Genomic DNA, 23129 nt, shown 5'->3' with positions numbered 1-23129 from the left:
CCCCCTCTCCCTCCCCCTCTCCCTCCCCCTCTCCCTCCCCCTCTCCCTCTCCCCTCCCCTCCCCTCCCCTCCGCTCTCCCCTGCTCTCCTCTCCCTCTCCCCTCCCCTCCGCTCTCCCCTGCTCTCCTCTCCCTCTTCTCTCCCCTCCCCTCTCCCCTCCCCTCTCCTCTCCCCTCTCCCCGCCCGCTCCTCCCGCCCGCCAGGGGGCGCTCCGCCCCCCACTCTGACGTCACCCGCGCGCGCCGCCACCGCCCCCCGCGCGCTGGGCGGGAGAGGAACGGGCGGCGCGGCCGGTACGGACTGGGGGAACAGGGATGGGGACAGGGGTGGGGACAAGGGGGACAGGGGTGGGGATAGCGATGGGGACAGGGGTGGGGACAGGGATGGGGACAGGGACAGCGATGGGGACAGGGATGGGGGTAGGGGGAACAGCGATGGGGACAGGGATAGAGGGGACAGGGATGGGGACAGGGGGGACAGGGGTGGGGACAGCGATGGGGACAGGGGTGAGGACAGGGATGGGGATAGGGACAGCGATGGGGACAGGGATGGGGATGGGGGAACAGCGATGGGGACAGGGATAGAGGGGACAGGGATGGGGACAGGGATGGGGACAGGGATGGGGACAGGAGGGACAGCGGAGACAGGGATGGGGACGGGGGGACAGCGATGGGGACAGGGATGGGGACAGGGACAAGAGGGACAGCGGGGACAGGGATGGGGGCAGGGGGACAGGGATAGAGAGGACAGGGATGGGGACAGGGGGGACAGGGATAGAGGGGACAGGGATGGGGACAGGGATAGAGGGGACAGGGATAGAAGGGACTGGCGGGACAGGGACGGGGGGACAGGGACAGCGAGAGCAGGGGGCGGTGGCGCGGTGTGGGGACAGTGGGGTGGGCAGGGGGGACAGCAGGGCCGGGGCTGGGGCACCTCCTCGGTGGAAGGTGCAACTTCCAGCCTGGCCAAGCGTTGGCTCGTGGTGCTGGTGTGAGAATAAACCCACAAAACTGAGAAGTTCTGTGTTACAGCAGGAGATAAGGGTAGAAAAAGAAAGGAATATGAAGCTTTAAAAACCAGTGTTTCTTGTGCTACTGAAAGGTATTGGTCTGAACTTATCTGTGTCCCAGAAAAGGGAGAGAGAGAGCGGAAGAAAAAGCAGGAATTCCATTGCAGGTGGTCTCTCAGTTGGAGGTGTGAGCCAGAACACTGTGGTTTGTGGTTTGTGCACTGCTGTGCGTACAGAGGGGGCTCACACCTCTCATGCCAGGGGTGGTTCCATCTGCTGACTGTTCACAATACAGAAGCCAGAGGATAAACTTGCCTTTTGTGGTTCCTCCAGGGCCTGGGGAAGATGACCACCCTCACTCGGCAGGACCTGAACTTTGGGCAAGGTAACATGTGGTGCTGAGCTGCAGCTGGTGTTTTGTGAGGCTTCTCCTTGGCACTGAGCCCGTGGGAGTGTTGTTGGAGGGTTGGTCTATCCCTAAACTTCCTGCAGCTAAGGGGATGCAGGGGAAACTTATGCACAAAAAGAAAATTTAAGAAAATGCCTTTGAGTCTGTAGTATTGCTCTGCTTCCCACCCAGCCCCTCCTTCAGCATCCTTTCCTTCTTTCAGTTGTTGCAGATGTTCTTTCAGAATTCCTGGAAGTGGCTGTTCACCTCATCTTGTACGTCAGAGAAGTTTACCCTATTGGGATCTTTCAGAAGAGGAAAAAATACAACGTACCTGTCCAGGTAGGAATTTCCCCAGGAGGTGACAGCCACATGGACAAGCCAAATAGCAAAGATCAGTCAACACTCACCAGAACAAACTTATACTCTGGAAATAATTGTTTTAATGTGCAAACTCATTTTTGAAGGGCAATTAGTTGCTGTGCTAAGGGAGAGCAGCCCCGTAGCTGAGGATACAGCAGTGCCCATGGAACAAGCAGGTCATGGACAGCAGTAGTAGGCGGCTTCCCCAGCTCTGTGCAGAGAGGTAACAGCAGAGCATGTTTCCTAGGAAGTGGAGATGGTTGGGATGTGCTATTCCCAATAAGCTGTTGTGGATATACATTCCCCACAGACAGCAGCTCTGGGCAGTGATCTGCCTGAGCTCATTAACCCTTCCCTGAAAGAACTGCTGGTTTGAATGGGCAGCTCGACATTTTCCCCACTGTTTGAAGCAGGACTCCAGTGCCTTGTACACACTGGGGCTTCTGGTTAAATCTGCCCCTCTGGCATTGTGCTGGCTCCCATCCCACAGCCCTGACTGCCCTGTTTGCTGCAGATGTCCTGCCACCCGGAGCTGAACCAGTACATCCAGGACACCCTGCACTGTGTGAAGCCACTGCTGGAGAAGGTGAGAGCAGGGCAGGGACCAAAGTACTGCAAGTGGCTCTGATGGGAAGTAAGAGAACATAAATACTATCTTAATTGCAACCTTTATTTACTAATTTACCATATACAATATACTGGCTGGTAAAGTTTATAGCAAAACTAAAAGCAACATCCGTAACCTTTTCTAGCAGTTAAGGCCTTGCTCCATCTCATACTTGCACCCGAGGACATATGTCTGTGTATTTCCAGTTGCATCATCCTACACTTTTAACATTTTGCTTTTGAATCCATCCAGTTCAAGCACCTGTTCTGGCAGAACAGTTTGAATGCTTTTGTTAGAGAAAGGTGTGACCTGTGAAACATTCCAGGAGCCTGGTGGCAGGTTTTGTATCCCTTGCTGCAATCCTAATGCACATTTAGAAAACAGAATCAGGTCAGCTGTACACTGTGGTTGTACAAGGCTGCTCTGTTTGGCCAATGGCCTGAGTGTATCTTGCCCTCCTCAGTGTCCATCCCTGAGTGTGCAGTGAGATGGCTGTGCATCTCCTTTGTTCCAAAAGAGGATCTAGAGAAACATCCAGTTCAGCACATCCATCTCTCTCAGCCTTAGCCACAAGCTGTCAGTTCAAAATCCAGCAAGAAATGGCTTTGCAAAAGCAGTTTTTCTGACAGCTAATAATAATCTGAGCTCAAGCTTTGCCTAACTGCTTGTGCTCTGAGCCCCAACAAATACAGTGGGAGTGCACTCCCATGGTATCAAAGCACACCCAGGGCAGCACACAGCTTGTTTTAAGGAAGGGATTTTTCTCATCTTTGTTCTTGCAGAACGATGTGGAGAAAGTTGTGGTTGTAATCCTGGATAAAGAGCACCACCCGGTGGAGAGATTTGTCTTTGAGATCACCCAGCCACCCCTGCTTTCCATTAGGTGAGGTTTCCTCTCCGGCTTTTCCATGGCATCCAGCACTTGCCCTGAGAGCTGCTCTGGGGGCAGCTCCAGCCTTTGCTGCATGCCAGAACCTGCTGCTGTCTCCTCCACAGTTCTGAGTCCTTGCTGTCCCACGTGGAGCAGCTACTCCGTGCCTTCATCCTGAAAATCAGCGTGTGCGACGCTGTGCTGGACAACAACCCCCCAGGTACACTGGGATCCAAACAGCCTAATGCCTGGCATTGCTTGGCTTTGCCCATCCCCTGGGAGCTGGCCCCAGGGCTGCCAACTGCCCTCTCTCTCTCAGGTTGCACCTTCACAGTTCTGGTTCACACACGGGAGGCTGCCACACGGAACATGGAAAAGATCCAGGTGATAAAGGTCAGTGACCCCTTGGGGCACCTGGTTGTGTGTGAGAAGCTGCAGAGCAAAGATGGGGCAATGCAGAGTTTTGGCATCTCTGAGGTTAAGGCTGACAGATGTTCTGAACATGTACTTAGTGTCACGTGATGCACTTCACAGCTGTTCTTGAAATGGGTCAAAATGGTTTGTGCTGGTGAGGTGACAGCACGTTCACCACACACAGCCACGAGTGCAAACAGCTGCTTCAGATCCTGGATTGTAACAATACTCACTGCCCAGTGCCTGCTCAGTCACAAGTACTCTGACCTGCAGAATAGGAACTTGAATGTGATCAAGAAAGATTGATTTTAGAAAGGCTAAGATTGAAGTAACTGGTGGGTTTGGGGGCACAAATACATTTTAACTGACAAGAAAGTGTGTGCAGATCACTTTTAAAGCAAGATTTTTTTTAAGAATCCTTGCACAGAACAGGCAAGTTTTCTTCCTGAGCCAAGTTATTTTAGGTGTCCTAAGGCACAATAAAGCTAGTGAAGTGTAAAATTGTTTCAATGGCTGTGTACTGCTTAGCAATGGGAACTGGTAGTGTAGCAGGCCAGCCTTTAACTTCCAAGGCAGGGTGGAAATCCATGGCCCAGGATTCAGGAGTTGCAGTTAAATGGTGGTATAAGGGACAGACCATGGTAGCTCAGGACAGCTGGCAGTGTGTCTTGTAAAGAAGTGAGGGGTCACCTTTGCAGTAAGCAAAGAGGGTTGACATCACAGTCTGATGCTGCAACTGAAGACAGTTATGCTGAGTCTCAGGGCCAAGTGTGCCAGTGGTGTTGGAGTTGAAGGTTTGAGTTCCCTGTTTCTTCTTCAGCCACTCTCTCTCACACAGTTAGCACTGACAGTGCTGAACAAGAGCTCACCTTGCAGCACTGCCAGGCTGTGCCAGTGACACACCTTGTGTTCCTGCCCCCAGGACTTCCCCTGGATCCTCGCTGACGAGCAGGACGTGCACATGCACGACCCCCGGCTCATCCCCCTGAAAACCATGACATCTGACATCTTAAAGGTGAGCACAGTGTTCTGAACAGGAGGTGGCTGAACCTGCTGTAGTTCTGAGCTTTGCTCTCACACCAGCTCTGTGTTTTTCTGTGGGGTGACAACTTTAATACTGCTGAGCAGTAGCTTAGTCTTGCAAGTGTCTGTGCCAGTAATCAAAGCAGGGCAACACTTCTCGTAATAAAAGAGGAAACCTGGTTATGGGGGAAGCACAAACCTTCCCTTCTGTTCAGGCTGCTGTAGGCTCTCTTCCATTCACCTGCTGGCACACCAGCCAGGACTGATGCTGGTTTCTCTGCTCCAGATGCAGCTCTACGTAGAGGAGCGAGCCCACAAAGGCACCTGATTGCAGCTCCTCCTTGCCTTGGAGCCTCCTGTGATCTTCCAGTGGCGTAAGATCTGTCACAAACCGTCCCTTGGGAACCATCTCTTCAGCTGGCCTTCTGGTGAATGTAGAGCAGCTGCTGCCTCTTTATTTCAAGTGCTCTTACCACTGTATATAGAACTGACTTGGAATGTGGAGCCAGAGCCTGTTCCCATGTTGACTCCTGTGTGAGTGAGTCCAGGTGCTGTTACAGCATCCTGGGCAGCCAGTGCTTTGTACCAATCCAGTTCTCACCTGCTGGGGCAGCTCCCTTGCACAGAGGCAGTGATGGACAGCAAGGAGCTGTTCCCCAAGAGCAATGGACTCGTGCTGAGGGGGAGTGAGGCCTTATGTAGTGTCTGTACACTGTGACTGTCCCACGTAGTCTTCAATAAATACTAAGTTTTACCCCAGTTGAACTGGGCTGAGTCCTATCCAAACCAGCCTCCCTTCTTAAGGGAGGAAGTATTTTTTTCTGTGGAGCTAGCACCACTTTCCTGGCACATACCTGGACTCTGTCAGTTCCTATGAAAGGCTGCACAACTTTGGTCTCTCTCCTTTCTAGGGAGACCTTTCACCCAGGGGTGGCTTTAGCAAGGTGGAATTTGGTACAACAGCCTGTCCAGCACCTCCTGCTTCCTCCGGGTAACAAGTGCAAGAACTTGAGGCTGGGCACTGCTTTAACGTTTTATGTTGGGTTACACTGTTCAGTACAAACCTGTGAACAAGGAAAACGAGCTGCTTGTGTTTGCAGGACAAAGGACACTGACCCAGAGAGTACAGACAGAAAGTGCACCTGAAGCCACCTGGTTACAGTCCTGAGGTAAAGGCAAACCCTTTTCTTGTGCCTTCAGAAGGCTGTGTGGGGCTCGATGGTGATGCTGCTGTTGGTCACACGGACCCCATACCACCCTGCCCAGTACTGGGTGTCCTTCCCGCCGTGCTGGAACAAGATGTGCCGAACTCCTGCTGGGTAGTTCCGGAATGTGTGAGAAATCTGGAGAGAAATAGGAGAATTCCTCTTAATTTGCCTAAATACACCAGCACTGATCTGAACCTCAGACAACTACAGTCTGTGTGCCTTAGAATGAGCTTTTCCTGAGACCAAGATATCTTTAATTGAAAGAGCACCATAACCCTTGTTTGAGGTATGGGGGAGAAATCACCTTTCTCAGCCTTCTGCCCTGAAATCTCTGAGTCAAACTAACATGCAGTTCAATTCTTAGGTGCATTTGTCACACATGTAACATCTAATGTGGAACCTACAGCAAATCAAACCAGTTAAACACCTTGAACAGTTTAAGGGCAGTTAAATCTGCAATACTTGGCCATCTTTGCAATAGTTTTAAAACAAAGCATTTTGATCCACTAAAGCAGCAAACTGCTCTTGTACCTTAGCTATTTAGACCCAAACTTAAGTAAAACTCAGAAACAGTTAAAAAGACTGAGTCATAAAACAACACAGAAGCCCAGGGGATATTCTCTAGAAAATCCTGGGCACCTAAGAAGGATCCTGGCTTGTTCAGGGCACCACTGCTTCTTCAGCATCAACAGCAAGGACTGACTCACCTTCACAGAGGAGGCTGAGGAACAGAAAGAGGTAAAGGGACTTTTGGCCAAGTAAGGCTTGTGATCACACCACTGCTACAAAGTTGCAGCCCCTGGGGTTGCTGCTCACCTCTCTCCACTGGGCATCGCTCCACTGCTCGATGACCACGGGCTCGGGCTGGAACTCGTCCAGGACGATGTGATCTGCCGAGAGCAGCTGCACCCTGAGCTCGTAGCGGCAGCCGCAGTCAAACCTGGCCGCGTACCTGGGGAGGCAGGAGGAGCCAAGAACAGCCTTCACTTTCCCTAAGGCTTCAGAAACAGTCTCCACAGGGATCCCTGTCTGCACAGACAAAGGATTGTCATCCCCATAGCTATGGAGAAGTTCTAAAATGTCCAGCTATCCCTTCACAGGATTGCCACCTTGCAGCCCTTTGAATAAACTTAGATTTGGCTTTGGCTTTATTCAGGAGCTACAACTCCCAAAGGATAAAGGACTGATTTTACAGCATGAAAAGTTCCAGAGTCCTAGCTTATCTCTAGGCCAATGCCAGAAATTCCAGTTTTCAGTGTATCCACTTACCAGTCCTTGACTACAATTTCAGGCCGTCTCTCATCCATCAGCTGATTCCAGTATCCTTCATTCTTCAGGGTAATGAATTGAGACTTGAGGCATGACCTGAAACAGCCACAGGAATACTCAGTTCCTCAAAACACATCTTTTTTCTCTTACTGTCAGTGTCCTTTCCCTGACAGCTTTACTGCAACCCTGGACCTTGAAGGCCCACAAAGCTGACCTGGCTAAAGCTGCCTCTTCCATAGCCAGAACTAGACAAGGAAGCAAAATGAATGAGCTTCACCTCCAGATAAAAGGAATAGTTACCTGCATTAAAAGAGGTCCCTGCACTTTTGTATTGGTAACAGGAAACCACTGCCTAGTGCATGTAAAAGCAGCTAATCCTCCTTGCTGGCAGCATTTATTGCACTGTTTGCATGACACACCTCCCACTCCTGGAGGTTCCAGAGCTTTTAAGTGCAGCTGATTAAGTTTGCCAAAGTCTTAACCTTTGCCCACCACCTTTGGGAGAGGAGAATTATTGTAACTGTAAAATCCATGTGGATGATTTTAACTATAAAAGTTACAGGAGGTTCCTGGTAGAGACAGAAAAATTTAGCATATACTGTGACCAATTCTCTCAGCAGCACCCCTGTCTCTTTAAACTGCATAAAGGGTTAATTAGGCCCCTTTTCCCATAGCTGGGCTAAGGTTCAGTGACCTGCCTCGAGCCTTCTACCCTGGTGTCTTTGCAGACACACAGGAGGAAGGAGCTTTCCCAGCTGCAGATTACTGGAATGCAGTTCTTACTCATATGAAGTGACAAAGTATTTGTGTACGGTGGGGTCTGGCACCAGATTTCCATGAGCTCCAGGCAGATCCTCAGTTTTCCATTGATCTCCCCCGTTACGGTCAATTCTCCAGTGCTGGAAGTTCTCTACAAACACAGGTGTCCATGATGAGGGTTAGGAGCTCAATTCAGGTATCAGCAGGATCTCAGCTTTCATTAAAGAGTCAGCTACAGGAAAACTCTAGTAAGAAGTTTTCAGAGTTTTCCAGATCCCCTCCTTTTCCTACAACTGGCATTGACTCCTGTCATTAGGTTACTTATTTAACGTGGCTGTCAGCAGCTGGCACAGGAGGCAGCAGCTTTCTGACAGCAGAAACTCATCCTCAGCAATGAAGTAGAATTATTGTAGTCATATTAGTCAAGTCTTCAATAACAAAGTTTAATCCCAATACCTGATGGTTTCATCACCACCTTGTACCTGCTGCCCAAGTTAACTGTCACTGCCTGCACTGCTGGGGCCTGGTGACTCCAGGTTTTTCTGGCTGCTGCCACAAAAATCCACACCCATCTACCCACAGCTGGAGGTGCTGAGCTGGGTCTGACCCAGCAGAGCTCCACCAGCAGCACCAGCAGTTGAGTCACGCAGGATACACTGACTCATTCTGACTTCTTGGAAACTCTTAACTTACAACTAAACCAACCTTCTGCGCAGGGGTTTTTGATCAGGTTTCTCCTCAAGTGGCAGAGAATGTAGAAGACCCTCCAGTCAGCGACGTTCCTGTCCAGGCTCAGGCGGTAGAACCCGTCGCGCTGGCACTTTCTCTTCCAGAGGGTGTTGAGGTCCACCACGTCCCGCCACTGGGCGCACACGAGGCGGCAGCGGCACAGCAGGTCCCGCGGGGGCAGCAACGACAGCAGGTGCACCAGCACGTCCTCGGGCAGGTCCGCGATGGTCGTCATGGCGAGGGCACTGCGGGGCCGCGGGCAGAGCTGCGGGGGCGAGCACGGCCCGGCCGGAGGCAGGGACAGGGGCAGGGGCAGCCGGTCCTGGGGCAGGGACGGGGGCAGGGGCGGGGGCAGGGGCAGGGGCAGGGACAGCCCGGTGGGCCGGGGCTGTCAGCGGGGGCTCGCCCCGGCCCCGCTCCCGTTCCCGTTCCCACCTTGCCCGGATGTGCCGGAGCGGCCCTTCCGCGGGGCGGGACGGGGCGGAGCCGCTCGGTGTGTCACAGCAGCCCGGCCCCTGCCCGGCCCCGGAGCCGCTCGGTGTGTCACAGCAGCCCGGCCCCTGCCCGGCCCCGGAGCCGCTCGGTGTGTCACAGCAGCCCGGCCCCTGCCCGGCCCCGGAGCCGCTCGGTGTGTCACAGCAGCCCGGCCCCTGCCCGGCCCCGGAGCCGCTCGGTGTGTCACAGCAGCCCGGCCCCGGAGCTGCCCGGCTTTAGCAGAGCAGCCCGGCCCGCTGTCCCGGCCCCGGAGCCCCCAGGTAAGAGCGCTCGGTGCCCCGCGGGTGTCCCGGACTGCCCGCGGGGACAGGCGGGGACAGGAGAGCCCGGGGCGGGATGGAGACCCGGCACAGGGAGGATGCTGCGAACCGCGGGAAAGGAAAAGGAAAGGAAAAGGGAAAGGACAGGAAAGGTCCCTGCGCCCCCCTCGCCACCGCGGACAGCGCGATGCTCCGTCAGCACGCAGGGACTTCGGAATTCCTGCGATCAAACCAGTGTGAGCGCTCATGTTTCCTTTTTTTAAAATTCAGGACCGTGGTTGAGGGTTGGAAGCAGGGCGAGAAGGGGAAATCATTAATGCTGTCCCCAGAAAAGCCTGGGAATTTTCCGTGAGTGTTCCCCTGCTGTCTGCAGTGCAGAGAGAGGGCACGGGATGTTCTGCATCTGGACATCTGGATTTAGGGCACTGCTACAGCAGCAACTCTCATTCCTTCCCTCCCTTGCCAGGTTTGGCACTGCTGTATTTCTTCAAGTCACATGTGAGGGTGTTTGCCCTCTGTTCCCAGTGCTCTCCCAGGCTTAGGGACTGTTCCCAGCATCCACTTATCAAGTTCCTGAGGAGTTTGGCTGCACCCAGGCAGTTCTGCAGCCTCACAGCCCCCGAGCCCAGACCAGCAGAGTCACGGAGCATCCCCCACTGTGCCAGGGACTGGGAATCTGCTCACAGAGCATCCCCCACTGTGCCAGGGGCTGGGAATCTGCTCACAGAGCATCCCCCACTGTGCCAGGGGCTGGGAATCTGCTCAGGGAGCATCCCCCACTGTGCCAGGGCTGGGAATCTGCTCACGGAGCACCCCCCACTGTGCCAGGGCTGGGAATCTGCTCAGGGAGCATCCCCCACTGTGCCAGGGCTGGGAATCTGCTCAGGGAGCATCTCCCACTGTGCCAGGGCTGGGAATCTGCTCACAGAGCATCCCCCACTGTGCCAGGGGCTGGGAATCTGCTCAGGGAGCATCCCCCACTGTGCCAGGGCTGGGAATCTGCTCAGGGAGCATCTCCCACTGTGCCAGGGGCTGGGAATCTGCTCACTCATCCTTCCTCAGTGCTGCAGCACCTGGGCCTGGAGCTCAGGGCAGCAGAGCTCAGGGAGGCCAGAATTAGCACAGGAAGTCAGAGCACACACTTCTGACTTAATTTCTCAGGTTATGAGGCCATAGAAAATTATTAGAGAACAGCGACTGAGTTATTTTCAGTTATGCTCAGACCTGTACTTTGTACATGCTCAGGACTAAGGGCATTAAGTACCAGCCCCATGAGGGAAAGCCTCCCAGATACAGAATGAACCACTGCAAGGGTGGCTGGCAAGATGCTCACCACTGGTATTTGGGTACTGCTCTGCAGCATTTGTTATCAGGGATGTTCTTGAAGGCAGAGCAAACCCCCACGTGCTTCCCTCTGCAGAGGAAATCATTACTAAGATGCTGATTTTTGCAGCAGCAGCAATTGTAGGACTGATTCCAGGCTGAGAAACAACAAGCTGCCCACAGATGCTGATGTCAAGTCCTTGCATTTTGCAGGTGGATTTAACTCAGGGCTTTCACTTAGGACATAAAATATTCATCTGCTTCAGCATATTAATGGGTGTCAGGAGGCCCTGAGGTTAGGAAGACATTATGGCCCCAAAATCATACCTTCAAATGCCATACTTACTTCCCTTTTGTTCTGCTGCCTCAGTGCTGGCCAGAGCAGGGCCCAGGGATGGAGTCCCTGCCCGAGTCCCTCCTGATCCGCATCCTGGCGTCCCTCCCCGCGCCGGACCTGCTGCTGGGCTGCCGCCTGGTCTGCTGCCAGTGGAGGAACCTGGTGGATGGAGCTGCACTCTGGATCCTCAAGTGTCAGCAGGAAGGGCTCACTGGGGCAGAGGCAGAGGAGGATGCGGAGAACTGGCAAAACTTCTACTTCCTGAGTAAGAAAAGGAAGAACCTCATCAAGAACCCGTGTGGTGAAGGTGAGAGACAAGCACAACAAGCTCCAGGATTTCAGAGAGGTGACCAGTCACTGAGAATTGGGCAATTCCACTCTTTGAAAATAGATTTGCTGCCAGGTTGCAGAATTTTCTCTTTGCCCAAGAGTCAGATCATTCATTGCATGAAGCCAAGTCACTTAATGGGCACAAAGGCCTTTGCAAAGGTTTTACTTCACATTAACTTTATATAACCCCTGCAGGGATCCAAATCATGTCCTCTGCAGAACCTGTCCAATGCAGTAATAGTCATGGCATCTGTTTCTGTGCTGCTTCTTGCCAGCCCATGACAGGGGACACGAAGCCTTTCCCTGCTCAGGGCTCTGTGTGCCCTCAGCTCCCCAGCCCTTGGGGCTCCTTTCCCTGCCCTGTCCCCACCACAGCCCACGCCAGAGCTGGGCACACCCCCCACGTGCCATTATTGTGGATCCATGACCTTCCCTTGCCAGAGCCACAGCACAATGAGCAGCAGTAACCAAGCCTCACACCCCGGGCAGCAACAATTTCACACATCATAGACCAAAGCAATAGCAACACAACTTCTCCAGTTTGTTTACAGATGACTTTCTGCAAGCTTTTCCAACAGCCAGGCTCCCTCTGGCTAAGACCAGAAAAGCCCTATGGTTAAGGCCTTGCTGCTTCTGAAAATACTACTTAGCAGTTTAGAAAACAAATAAAGCAATCAGCATCTCTCCCCAGGCTGTTTCTGCCTTGTGACCACTCAAAGTGCCAGCACACTGTTCAGAATACCGAAATCCTTTCCCTGGAGTGTTTTCTTAAACAAAGCCTCAAGTGCACAGCCATTTTCCTGGCAGTGCTAAAGTTCAGTGATATTAAGCTCAGCCAGACTACAGGTGTTTGCCTGACCTCTGCTGAACATATCCACAGTCTACATACAGAGTTAGAGCTGTGTCTAATGTGGAACCTTCACAAGCCCAAAGAAGGTTCCCCAGGCCCACAGAAACTTAAGACTCATCCAAGTCTCTTTTCTGCCATTTACAGAAGACTTGGAGCACTGGGGAGAGGTAGAGAATGGAGGTGATGGCTGGAAAATTGAAGAGCTTCCAGGGGACTTTGGAAAAGAATTCCCTAGTGAAGAAGTCCATAAATACTTTGTTACATCTTATGAGTAAGGCTGCTTTCTTCTCTTCTTTAGGGAAGGGGACACGTTTGGCTCCCCAGGCCCAGCAGAGACTGTGATCCCAATGACATCTTGTCTTTCAGGTGGTGTCGAAAGGCTCAGGTCATTGACCTGAGGGCTGAGGGGTACTGGGAAGAGCTGATGGACACAGCCCAGCCTAAAATTGTGGTAAGGGACTGGTAAGTAGCAAGGATGCCCCAGAAAGGAGGCAGAGTCAAGGAAGAGAGGGAAGGGCAGGGAGGGCATGTACCTCGTGCATACTGGGCCTTAAACCCTCAGCTGCCCTGGGTGTGGGGCAGAGCTCACAGGCAGCTCCCACGAGCTTCAAACTGTTGGGGCCCAGGAACTCCAAAGCCCAGGCCCCTGCTGGGGATGAGGGGAGGTGCTGGGCTGGGGCAAGAACCATTTCCACCTCAGCCCAAGGCCCCAGTGGCTCTGTGGCAGTGGACAGCCCGTGCTCTGGCTCTGTGCAGAGCTGCCCAGGTGGTGCCAGCCCGGGCTGCCCCTCAGGTACGCGGGACGCCGCGACGCCGGCTGCCTCTACCAGCTCTGCGTGAAGCTGCTCTCTGAGAACCAGGACGTGCTGGCTGAGTACCAGAGTGACACTGTGACCATCCCAGAGGACAATGATGCCAGCTGGACTGAGGTGAGGGACAGCTGTGGGCTCAGCAGGTGACACCCAACCTGCACGAGGCAGGAATATGGTGGAGCAGAGGGAAACAGGAAGGTTGTCCTGGAGGAAGAGAAGGCTCTGTCACGTGTTCTCTGGAGCCGTGACCCTGTGATTAAACAGAGGGACTGTACAGGGAGGCAGGTGTAAAGTGAAGGGGATGTCCAGCTGGGAGAGGTTCAATGGCCTGGAAACTCATGGGACCAAAGCTCCTCCCACTGTCAATGTCCCCACTGCTACCCAGCCTGGCAGGGACGGCTGGGGCTGTGGGGCTGAAGGCTCAAACTATAACATGTGCACTGCAGGTTCCTGGTGGTTTGATGCTTACCAACAACCCTTTTCTTGTCTCTTGTCCCAAAGATCTCCCACACCTTTTGCAGCTACGGGCCCGGGGTGCGCTTCGTGCGCTTCGAGCACGGCGGGCAGGACACGCTGTTCTGGAAGGGCTGGTACGGCGTGAGGGTCACGGGCAGCAGCGTGACAGTGGAGCCATAGCCCTGTCACAGGCAGCAGTGTGACAGTGGAGCCATAGCCCTGTCACAGGCAGCAGCGTGACAGTGGAGCCATAGCCCTGTCACAGGCAGCAGTGTGACAGTGGAGCCATAGCCCTGTGACAGTGGAGCCATAGCCATGCCCAGCCGTGCCCTGCATGCTGCACTGACTGCCCTCAGGGCACCCCTTGGCCCTCGAGGGTCTCTGCATGGAGCTGCTTCTGGCTGAGGAGCGCTGGGCCCTTCTGCAGGAACGCCCGTGCAGGACACCGGGAGCCACCGCCCGTCCCGCCCCACGAGGATTGTGCAGAGAGCAGGGATGGGTCTGTGACTGCACCACAGACTCAGCCTCACCACCTGCACTGATGTCCTCCATCAGACAGGAGATGACCTGAAGGTCCTGCAGATCTTCCCTGCTGATCCACCAACTCTGAGCCCCAACCCCGTCCTGTCCCGCCTGCTCCCCAGGCCGGGGCACTGCTCAGCTTTCAGGGGGACTTCAGGCAGATTTTCTGGAAGGTAAAGAGTGGAGGAAAGGAAAGAAAAACATAGACCTTGTGTCTGAGAACATACGAGGGAAACCCAGAGCCCTGTCACAGCTCTGTCACCAGCTGTTCCATGGCCTGCAGTGAGAGCCTTGGCTTCTCCACTTATAAACAGTGGATGTCATTGCTTACCACAGAGGGGCTCCAGCTTGGCTGCCAAGTGCTATTAGTTTAATTTTTAGTAATAATGCAAAGCAAGGGGGATTGGATCCTTTTCCCTTACACTGTTCCCAACATCCATTTATCAAGACAAGTGTTGGGAATAGAAACCTGTCTGGTGTCCAACCCTGGGGCTTCATTTGGCTCCCTCAGGCAGATGACAACAGAGAGTAATTGCTGGGAGAGAGAGAAAGAGAACAATGACTTAGGGAAATGGGCTAGAAAAAAATTGGGGATGGGGTCCAGGAACAAATGAATTCAAACTAATCTGCCCCTCTGTGGCCTCTGCATACTTTGTGCAACAAGTGTTCTGGTCACCCAGTGTGACTCTGCAGGGAGGAAACAGCCTTCACACAGAAAACTGTTTGGCCTCACTCCATCTCTACAACAAGTACATGTCTACCTCCTCCATGTGCTCCCTGACAAAACAGCACTTCACTCTCCCGCTTGTGCCTCTTGATATCACTCAGGGCTGTCAGCCCCATCCTGAACAGACCCTGAAGCTCCCTGTAGTTATTCTCAGAAGAGCATCCTTGAACAGAGCTGATGTTGCCTAGAGAAGGCACTTACATTTTTGTGTCTGTCTGTCTTCCCTCCCTGGGATGCCACTTTGCATCCCAGTGCCCCCTTAGAGGAGCAGTGCCTGCTGCTGCCTGCAGCCAGAGGAGAGCTCCCTCTGGGCACTGTGCTCGCTGCTTCCCTGGGCTCCTGCAGGGCTGCCCCCTGTGCCCTGGGCACTCAGGGCTCCCAAACCACCCCACGCCACGCCAGAGCCCAGGCAAACCTAATAAAGTGACACAGTGGTGTGGATCATCCCCTGTGTGCTGGGTGTTTGTGTCCTGTGCTCCAGCAGGTGTTCTCTGTTCATTCAGCTCTGTGGAGCCACATCAGCCAGTCCTACCCAAAGCCAGAGTCACTGTGCCTTGTGTGACAGAGCCACGTGCTCTGTTCCCCACCCAGCAGAGCCACGAGAAACAGCAGCTCTGCAGAGCAACAGCAAGAGAAGTGCACTTAAAGCACAGTGGGAACTCAGGCAAGGCACAGAGGAGGCCCAGGAGGGCTCCTACAGGGCACTCTGGGTGGGGGGCAGCTGTCACTGGCTCTGCTGTGAGCTCAGCCCTAGTTCTGACCCAGGAGGCACCAGAACCAGTTCACAATTTGCCTCTTTCCCCTCCCTGAGCCCTGCACAGTCACACCCTGCTGCTTTATTCACCACAGCCTTTAGTGCAGCTGACTAAGTTAATAACTTTCTACCCCACAGAGGAAACAAGCCCTCCACCTGTCCCCAAGGAATCAGAGCAGTGAGGGGATCAATATTGTACATCTTGATGGAATTGTTAAACTGAACCTTTCCTAAGCCACTATCTGAGAGTCAGGATAAACCTCAGGATTAAGCCTTCAGATATTGTGGCCCTTGTACTTACAGGGCAGGGCCATGGTCCCCACTTTGAGCTTATCTGGGCTGAGTCACTAAAAACACCCACTAAAGACACACAGCCTCCCCAGCAGCTCTGTGACAATGACCAGCTGCCTGGGGGCTTTCCCCCTCCTCATGCTGCTCACCTGGGCTGTCAGGGGCATCTTGCAAAGCTGTCCTGACCTCCCCACTCCCTGTGAGAGGTGCTGAGCTGAGTGCTGAGCTACACCCAACACAGACTGGAAATCTCCTCCAAACACCCCACATGGAATGGAACTGCTGGATGAGGAGAACTGGGGAGTTAAGACATGACCCCTTCCCTCTTGGCCAGGACACCACATGAACACATTTCTTACTTGGCTGCTTTGCTGCTCAGAGGCACCGAGGGGAGCCCCAGCACAGCCCTGCCCTGCCCTCACCAGCTGTGCCCAATGTCCTGGGTGCCCAACTGCACCTTGGGGGCTGCACTTGTGTGAGAAGCCACTGCAGAGTTTATTTTCTACAAAGGCCACCACAGCTGGTCCTGGCTATAAATGCCATTATACTTAAGAATAATAAAACCAAAACCAAAACCAACTGTTTTTAACAGATTCTACAGCAAGTTTCTTGCAGAGGAACAGAACAGAGCAAGATGGGGCCCTGGCAAGGAAGCTCTATCATATATCTCTTGTCAAGTCTAATTGAATTTTTCTATATGAAGCATCTATTATTACCCACCTGGGGGGTTGTGGACAGATGGAGCCGTTTTCTCCCCCACCAGGCAATTCAAGACTGGGGAGGGGAGAGATGGGGAAGAAAATAAAAATATCTGAAAATTCCCTGTTGCCTGCAGCCCAGCTGTTGCAGCCAGTTGGAAAAGGGAGGAAAGTTTAGGAGCTTGATTTCCCCTAAATCAAACAGCTTGTAGAGGCTGAGAATGGCACTTCCTAAAACTCAACATAGCAGAGCATCAACCACTGCTACAAGAGAGACACAACCTAAAGCTGCAGCTGAGCTGAGGGTGTCACAAATGGGATGGAAAAGCAGGGGCTGATCCTTGCCTGTCAAGAGCAGAAACCCAAGGACTGGAGAGCCCTGGGCCAGTGAACAAACATTCCCTGGAGCACACACCTACCCTTGCAGTTCAGGCACAGCCACTGCTGTCCCACAGCACACAGGCCCCTGGGGGCAGAACAGCCCAGGGCTGGGCAGCCTTGGCACTGAGCTAACCTGGTTCCTGCCTCTCCTTCCTCCTGGTGTCCTTGGGTCAGAGACTGCCCTGGCCTTGGTCTCCTTACCTGGCAAGGAAAGGCCCCAAAGGTGTTTTCCTACTGGGGAGCCCCTTGGAATCACAGAGGAACAGCTGCAGTGAGTATCCACACGGGCAGGATGGTGTGAGAGGAAGGACTCAGAAAGCAGAGCCAGGCACAGGCGCATCCCGTGCCCGGGGACAGCAGAGGGCACTCGGGCTGCAGCAGAGCCCGCGGCTCCCTCCGTGCAGCAGGAGCTGGGGCAGGAGCTGGGCAGGAGCTGGGGCAGGAGCTGGGGCAGGAACCGGGGCAGGAGCTGGGGCAGGAGCAGGACAGGAGCAGGACAGGAGCTGGGGCAGGAGCAGGACAGGAGCAGGACAGGAGCTGGGGCAGGAGCAGGACAGGAGCTGGGACAGGAGCTGGGGCAGGAGCAGGACAGGAGCAGGACAGGAGCAGGACAGGAGCTGGGGCAGGAGCTGGGGCAGGAGCTGGGGCAGGAGCTGGGACAGGAGCTGGGCAGGAGCTGGGGCAGGAGCAGGACAGGAGCAGGACAGGAGCTGGGGCAGGAGCAGGACAGGAGCTGGGCAGGAGCTGGGGCAGGAGCAGGACAGGAGCTGGGCAGGAGCTGGGGCAGGAGCAGGACAGGAGCAGGACAGGAGCTGGGGCAGGAGCAGGACAGGAGCTGGGCAGGAGCTGGGGCAGGAGCTGGGGCAGGAGCTGGGGCAGGAGCTGAACAGGAGCTGGGGCAGGAGCTGAACAGGAGCTGGGGCAGGAGCTGAACAGGAGCTGAACAGGAGCTGGGGCAGGAGCTGGGGCAGGAGCAGGACAGGAGCTGAGGCAGGAGCAGGACAGGAGCAGGACAGGAGCAGGACAGGAGCTGGGGCAGGAGCTGAGGCAGGAGCTGTGCAGGAGCTGAGGCAGGAGCTGAGGCAGGAGCTGGGGCAGGAGCTGGGGCAGGAGCTGGGGCAGGAGCTGGGCAGGAGCTGGGGCAGGAGCAGGACAGGAGCTGGGGCAGGAGCTGGACAGGAGCTGGGGCAGGAGCTGGGGCAGGAGCTGGGGCAGGAGCAGGACAGGAGCAGGACAGGAGCTGGGCAGGAGCTGGGGCAGGAGTGCTCCACTCCAGCCCTTCATGGCTGTTCGTGGCTCTGTCTCTCGTGTTTCTCGTGGCTGCAGCTCAGGCTCCAGGCAGTGCCCGGCTCGGTTGGCAGGGCAGGCTCTGCTGGGATGCCCATCACTGCCATCCTGACAGCCCTGCGTTGGGGGCACAGCTCTCCTGGGCACAGGCAGCTTTGGAACAGCAGTGACTGATCAGAGCAGGGAGAGCTGCCCAACCACAGATCGAGGCCTTTCAAGTTCGAGTGGAAGCAGCACAACTTGCTCAACACTATCCTAAAGTGTTGATTTAGTGGAGTATCACTGAACTGATGAACTGCCTTTCCCTGCAGAGGATCTTCTGACCTTAATCCAGCCCACGAGGCTTGGCACCGACAGGAGGGGAGCAGCTCTGGCAGCAAGGAGGTGCCCCCACTGAGCACCTGGCAATGCAGGTACCGAGTTCAGAGGCCCTGAAATGCATCAGGGTACACAAACCCTGTTTGCCTGAGCACAGAGCTCTGAAGAGCTGGGAGCAGAGCAAGGATGACATCACAGCTCTGCTACCTGCAATCCTTGCACAAGGGCCCGAAGTCAAGCAGTGCCGTTTCCACCTCACCACACACTGAGCAGCTCCTCTGGTCTGTAGTGACACACAAAGCACTGAAAACGAAGCAGATAAAATCCTGATCCAGATATGAGTAATGACTTTGCAGTTTTTTGTAAATTAAACTTAATCTTGTGTTGACTGTGCTATACAAGGAGAAATAATGAAACAGATTAAGATGAGATCTTGTTCACTCTTGCTGAACAAAAGCCAATTAATTGCCAGCAGGATTATTGTGAGGTCTTTCTTGTCTCAGACAAACACAATCCGATGGAGTGGGTGCTGGGGCAGGAGCTCTTCTCAGTGGAGCAGTGACTGCCTGGACAGAGGGAAACGCTGCGAAGGCTCCGCTCGCCACAGGGACGCTCCTCCCTCGCTCTTCTCCAGCCTCTCTCGCCAGTTTGCACACAGGAGAGAGATGCTTTAGAACCAGCACACCCAGCCCAGCCTTGCCTGCTGCCACCCCCCTCTCCTGGCCCAGGCAGGCCCTCCCCACCAGCACAGCACTCCTGGCTCACACCCATCCAGCCTGTTCTCAAAGCTTTCTGCATATGAAGTTTTACCACCTTCCAATCCTTTCCACAGTCCCTGACCACGCTGAGATGTTTCCTCTCTGTTTCCTCCTGAATTCCTGTTCCAGCCCTGCTGCTGCTTGCCTGGGCCACAGCAGAGCCACCTTCCACCCATCTGTCTGCCATGACAACAAGCAAGTTCATTCCTGCCTCTTCTCATCTGTTCTTTTTCCAGGATAAAATAGAAATCTGGGAAAAAGCAAGAACTGTAGGAAAAGGATCCAATGTCATTGCTCTCCCAGAAAGAAGAGGGGAGGTTGGCATGAAGAGTGACCGTGGGACCTGTGAAAGGCTCCAGCACTGCAAGACAAGTCCCTTGGGAGACCTTCCTGCCCTGCTGGGCACTCACTGTGTGGGGGAGCCCCGAGCCTGGCAGGGCTGTGGCACGGCACAAAAACAGGGCAGGCAGAAGCACATCCTCATTCTGGCTGGGAAGCTTCAGGGTAGGAACAGGAACCAACTCCAGCATGTCTGGGAACAGGAGAACAGCCCTGCTGAACCCACTGCACAAACCCACCTGCCCTGCCAGCTCCTGGCAATGCCCTCTGCCCTGATGGCACCAAGAGCTCCACACATCCCACCAGGGGAGGAAATAAAAGGCATGGAGTGAATTTGTGAACAATTTACTTGGAGAAAATACTTCTTACCTTCATATCAGGTTAAAAAAAATGAGAAGTAAAATGAAACCCTGTCAAAGCCTCCAGCACTGGCATTGACAGACCAAAATGACTTAACAGAAAAAAAACAGGCAGGAAAAGTGATTTTCTTTGCCTGCATTGCCAGGGGAATTAAGTCTTGTTTTTTTGCCCGTCACCACCAAGTGGAATAATCCAATATATTAAAGTTAATGTGCTTCTTGTATTTATTGCTGTGTATTTGACCTAACAGAATTTTATTCCTACATTAAGAATAAAACCATTCCGGAAGGCAAACTGCAAAGCTCCAGATCAATTACCACCTTCTGCAACAGCTGAAAAGTGAGTTATTTCTTGTAAGAGGGGGAAAGAAAAAGGTAGAAAATAATAATAAAAATAAGAAATCCTTTTCCCTGTGCAGCGAGTTCTGCACTGCAGATCTGGTGGAGTTCAGCAATATTGAGTTTGGTTTCCAAGCAACATTTGGAGGAGTCAGGCAGAGCCCCAGCACCCTCGGAGAGGTTTGTGTCCCCCAACCACCCCTCTGCTCTGTGCATCCTCCAACACAGCCATGGCCACTTGGGATGAGAGTTTGGACCCAGCACACATTCAGAAAAGGTATTTCACTAGTTATGCCTTCAGCAAGACAAAGCCATTGCTCTAAGCAGCCAGGGCTGACTCAGGTTTATTCCCCTCGTGCTCTCACAGTAAGGACAGAGTTTAAGGCACTTGGAATAGAAGGAACTATGAATTCCTACACATGCAGAAGTTGCAGTTACATTTAACTGTGACCTTCAGCTCAGTTGCAGCCAGTAAATCTGAGCAAAGTAGTCCTTTTAGTAACTTTTTGGAGGGTCTGTGCAAGTGTTTTGTACATGCAGCCCTAATGCTCCCTTGCCTGGGAATTTGAAATTATTGATCAGGACAAGAGCTCTCCCTTCATGCACCCTCCATCTGATCCTTCCATTTGCTGTGCTTTTTGCCTGCATGCAAAATGAACGGCATCTCCTCTCATTTCCAAGTCCCTCCCATGACATTTGCAGTGCCAGGGTGCCCCTCCCTCAGTGACACCACCTGGCTGGTCCCGGGGGGGATGCACAGGAGCTCCCCCTGCCCAGCCCATCAGGGTGCCAAGGGCACAGGAACAGGGCCAGGCTGTGTCTGATGCCCAAGGGGTGATGCTGCTGCAGGGAAAGGATCCCACACACCTCAGCCTTGGCCAGTCCTTGGCACTCTGGGGTTTGTATCCTCAGGCCACAGCCAGGCCCAGGCCAAGCTGCTGAGCTGGTTCCCTGCAGGACCCCCAGGGCTCCTGTGAGCCCACCTGGGGCTCCCAGCCAGGGAAGGAACCGGTGACAGACACCAAGGAGGCTGCAGGACCATCAATCACACCAGGAGTCCATGGACAGACTCCCCTGGGGCATTCACTGCCCCCTGGAAATCTTCTAAGCACAACTCTGAAGACTGTTTAATGACAGGGATGTTTCTTTGCACTGTCTTTCTTAGGAATTAATTCCAGCAGCTTCATTATAAAGAATAAATAACAAAGGTACATGGCAAAGGACTCCTTGAAAGTCCAGGGGACAAACTTCTCCTGCTCCTAAAGAGATCCCAGATTAGAAAAAGAGACAAAGGAAAAGTGTAATGCTCCTGAAGAGATCAGTAAATAATGAAGAGGAAATCTCTTCCCCTGCACAAGGCAGTGGAGTGCCATGAATAATTCACAGCTGCTAAGGGGAAAAATTGAGTAGAAATGCTTTCCTGCCTCCTGGGCCCTCCCTGCAGGACCAGCACAGCTGAGCATGGAGCTCTTTCCCCCTAGAAGTAAAAAAAAGCCTCCTGAGCAGCTCTGGGCTGCTGGATTCAGTGTGTTGCTCTGCATGGGCTCCCTTGAACACGTCACTGCATTTTGAAGGTCTCAGAGCTGACCTACAAACCTTGAGACAACTCTGTCACCTGATCCAGCCCAGCCCATGCACTGGGGAATAAATCCATTTAAAGGGGTGATGGTCATGGAGCAGAGCAAGGGGAGCAGGGCAGATGGGCACATGCTGACACCTTTCTCCCAGCCTTCTCCTCTCTCCAGCTCAGCCAGGTCTTTGCAGTGAGAGCTCCCACATGCTCAGATTGGTGTGAAAGCGGGGTGGGCATGGTGGGCATGGTGGGCATGGTGGGCACCCTGGGCACGGGGCTGTGCTGGGGCAGCTGCACATCTCAGCTCTGTCTCTGCCCTCCCCCTGCACACTCAGCAACCCCTGGAGGGAACTCCCCTGCCCCAGCAGCTCCAATCCCTTCTTGGCTCCTTCTCCCTTCGGAGCAAGTTTGAAATTCATCACTGTTTTTAAGGAAACACTTAAAGAACAAAGCAGAACTGATAGCTAAATTAAACCTGCTGAGAGTGCTTGTTTAATTGAAAATGCCATCTGTAATTTAAATGTCAGAGCCGGGATGGTTATTAAAACCCTCCTTGATTTCCACGCCTCATTTCACAGTTTCAAAACAGACACGACAAAGCTGCAAATGGGTCATGTAAGACAGACCCGCTGAGCAGTGACAGAGCCAGGGACTGAGCTCAGCCCTGCCCCAGCCAGGGCTCCCTCCCTGCCCCATGGCAAGGCTGGCTCCTGCCAGGTCAGACAGGTCAGTGCCCTGTCCCTGTCCCTGTCCCTGTCCCTGTGCCAGCCCCAGGGCAGCTCTGGGGCAGCTCAGGAGAGAAACCAAAGCAGCAGCTGCTGAAGGAGCAGCACCAAAGGCAGCCCTGCATTAACCAGACCCCCTCCATCATTCCAGCCCTGCAGGCACCAGCACGGCCACTGGCACGGCCACTGGCACCGGCACGGCCACCGGCACAGACACCGGCACGGACAGCAGCACGGACACCGGCACGGACACCGGCACGGCCACGGGCACAGACACCGGCACAGACACCGGCACGGCCACCAGCAGAGACACCGGCACGGCCACGGGCACGGCCACGGGCACGGCCACCGGCACGGCCACTGGCACCGGCACGGCCACCGGCACAGACACCGGCACGGACACCGGCACGGCCACGGGCACGGCCACCGGCACGGACACCGGCACGGCCACGGGCACGGACACCGGCACGGACACCGGCACGGACACCGGCACGGACACCGGCACGGACACCGGCACGGCCACCAGCAGAGACACCGGCACGGCCACGGGCACGG

General features: G+C 54.2%; 3 protein-coding genes and 1 long non-coding RNA gene across 11 annotated transcripts in view; 2 read left to right on the top strand and 2 right to left on the bottom strand.

Moving 5' to 3' along the window:
- The first annotated feature begins 210 nt into the window (after positions 1-210).
- Positions 211-5459, top strand: MAD2L2 (mitotic arrest deficient 2 like 2). 3 transcript variants are annotated; one of them, XM_071575975.1, is made up of 9 exons: positions 211-293; positions 1343-1394; positions 1621-1739; positions 2275-2346; positions 3150-3250; positions 3364-3458; positions 3558-3631; positions 4575-4667; positions 4962-5459. In XM_071575975.1, the coding sequence occupies exons 2-9, from the start codon at positions 1355-1357 to the stop codon at positions 5001-5003; spliced, it is 636 nt and encodes a 211-aa protein (XP_071432076.1). In that variant the 5' UTR covers positions 211-293; positions 1343-1354; the 3' UTR covers positions 5004-5459. The 3 variants fall into 3 exon arrangements, with proteins under 3 accessions (XP_071432076.1, XP_071432078.1, XP_071432077.1); XM_071575976.1 differs by lacking the exon at positions 211-293 and adding an exon at positions 933-1194; XM_071575977.1 differs by lacking the exon at positions 2275-2346.
- A 236-nt stretch (positions 5460-5695) lies between these two features.
- FBXO6 (F-box protein 6) lies at positions 5696-11156 on the bottom strand. 3 transcript variants are annotated; one of them, XR_011699590.1, is made up of 6 exons: positions 8617-8962; positions 7936-8062; positions 7153-7248; positions 6700-6835; positions 5818-6018; positions 5696-5739 (listed from the first exon to the last, which is right to left on the bottom strand). XR_011699590.1 is itself a non-coding variant. In XM_071575974.1 (6 exons), the coding sequence occupies exons 2-6, from the start codon at positions 8873-8875 to the stop codon at positions 5872-5874; spliced, it is 765 nt and encodes a 254-aa protein (XP_071432075.1). In that variant the 5' UTR covers positions 8876-8885; positions 11065-11156; the 3' UTR covers positions 5696-5871. The 3 variants fall into 3 exon arrangements, 2 of the variants coding, with proteins under 2 accessions (XP_071432075.1, XP_071432074.1); XM_071575974.1 differs by adding an exon at positions 11065-11156 and having other exon boundaries at positions 5696-6018; positions 8617-8885; XM_071575973.1 differs by having other exon boundaries at positions 5696-6018.
- Positions 8997-15226, top strand: LOC139682033 (F-box only protein 2-like). 4 transcript variants are annotated; one of them, XM_071575972.1, is made up of 6 exons: positions 8997-9395; positions 11089-11362; positions 12380-12506; positions 12602-12697; positions 13029-13164; positions 13549-15226. In XM_071575972.1, exons 2-6 carry the CDS (start codon positions 11113-11115, stop codon positions 13681-13683), a joined length of 744 nt encoding a protein of 247 aa, XP_071432073.1. In that variant the 5' UTR covers positions 8997-9395; positions 11089-11112; the 3' UTR covers positions 13684-15226. The 4 variants fall into 4 exon arrangements, 3 of the variants coding, with proteins under 3 accessions (XP_071432073.1, XP_071432070.1, XP_071432071.1); XR_011699589.1 differs by having other exon boundaries at positions 9356-9631; positions 12602-12686; positions 13549-13637; XM_071575969.1 differs by having other exon boundaries at positions 9357-9631.
- The window catches only part of LOC139682036 (uncharacterized), a 29558-nt gene continuing 17653 nt past the window's right edge, over positions 11225-23129 (bottom strand). Inside the window, exon 3 of the long non-coding RNA XR_011699591.1 lies at positions 11225-11316. This is a non-coding gene — a long non-coding RNA (uncharacterized lncRNA). The remainder of the gene's footprint in view (positions 11317-23129) is intronic.

The sequence above is a fragment of the Pithys albifrons genome, chromosome 22, assembly GCF_047495875.1.
Source record: "Pithys albifrons albifrons isolate INPA30051 chromosome 22, PitAlb_v1, whole genome shotgun sequence".
Lineage (NCBI taxonomy): Eukaryota > Metazoa > Chordata > Aves > Passeriformes > Thamnophilidae > Pithys > Pithys albifrons.
Note: the sequence above shows the minus strand (reverse complement) of the source record. Positions and strands in the feature narration are given on the sequence as shown.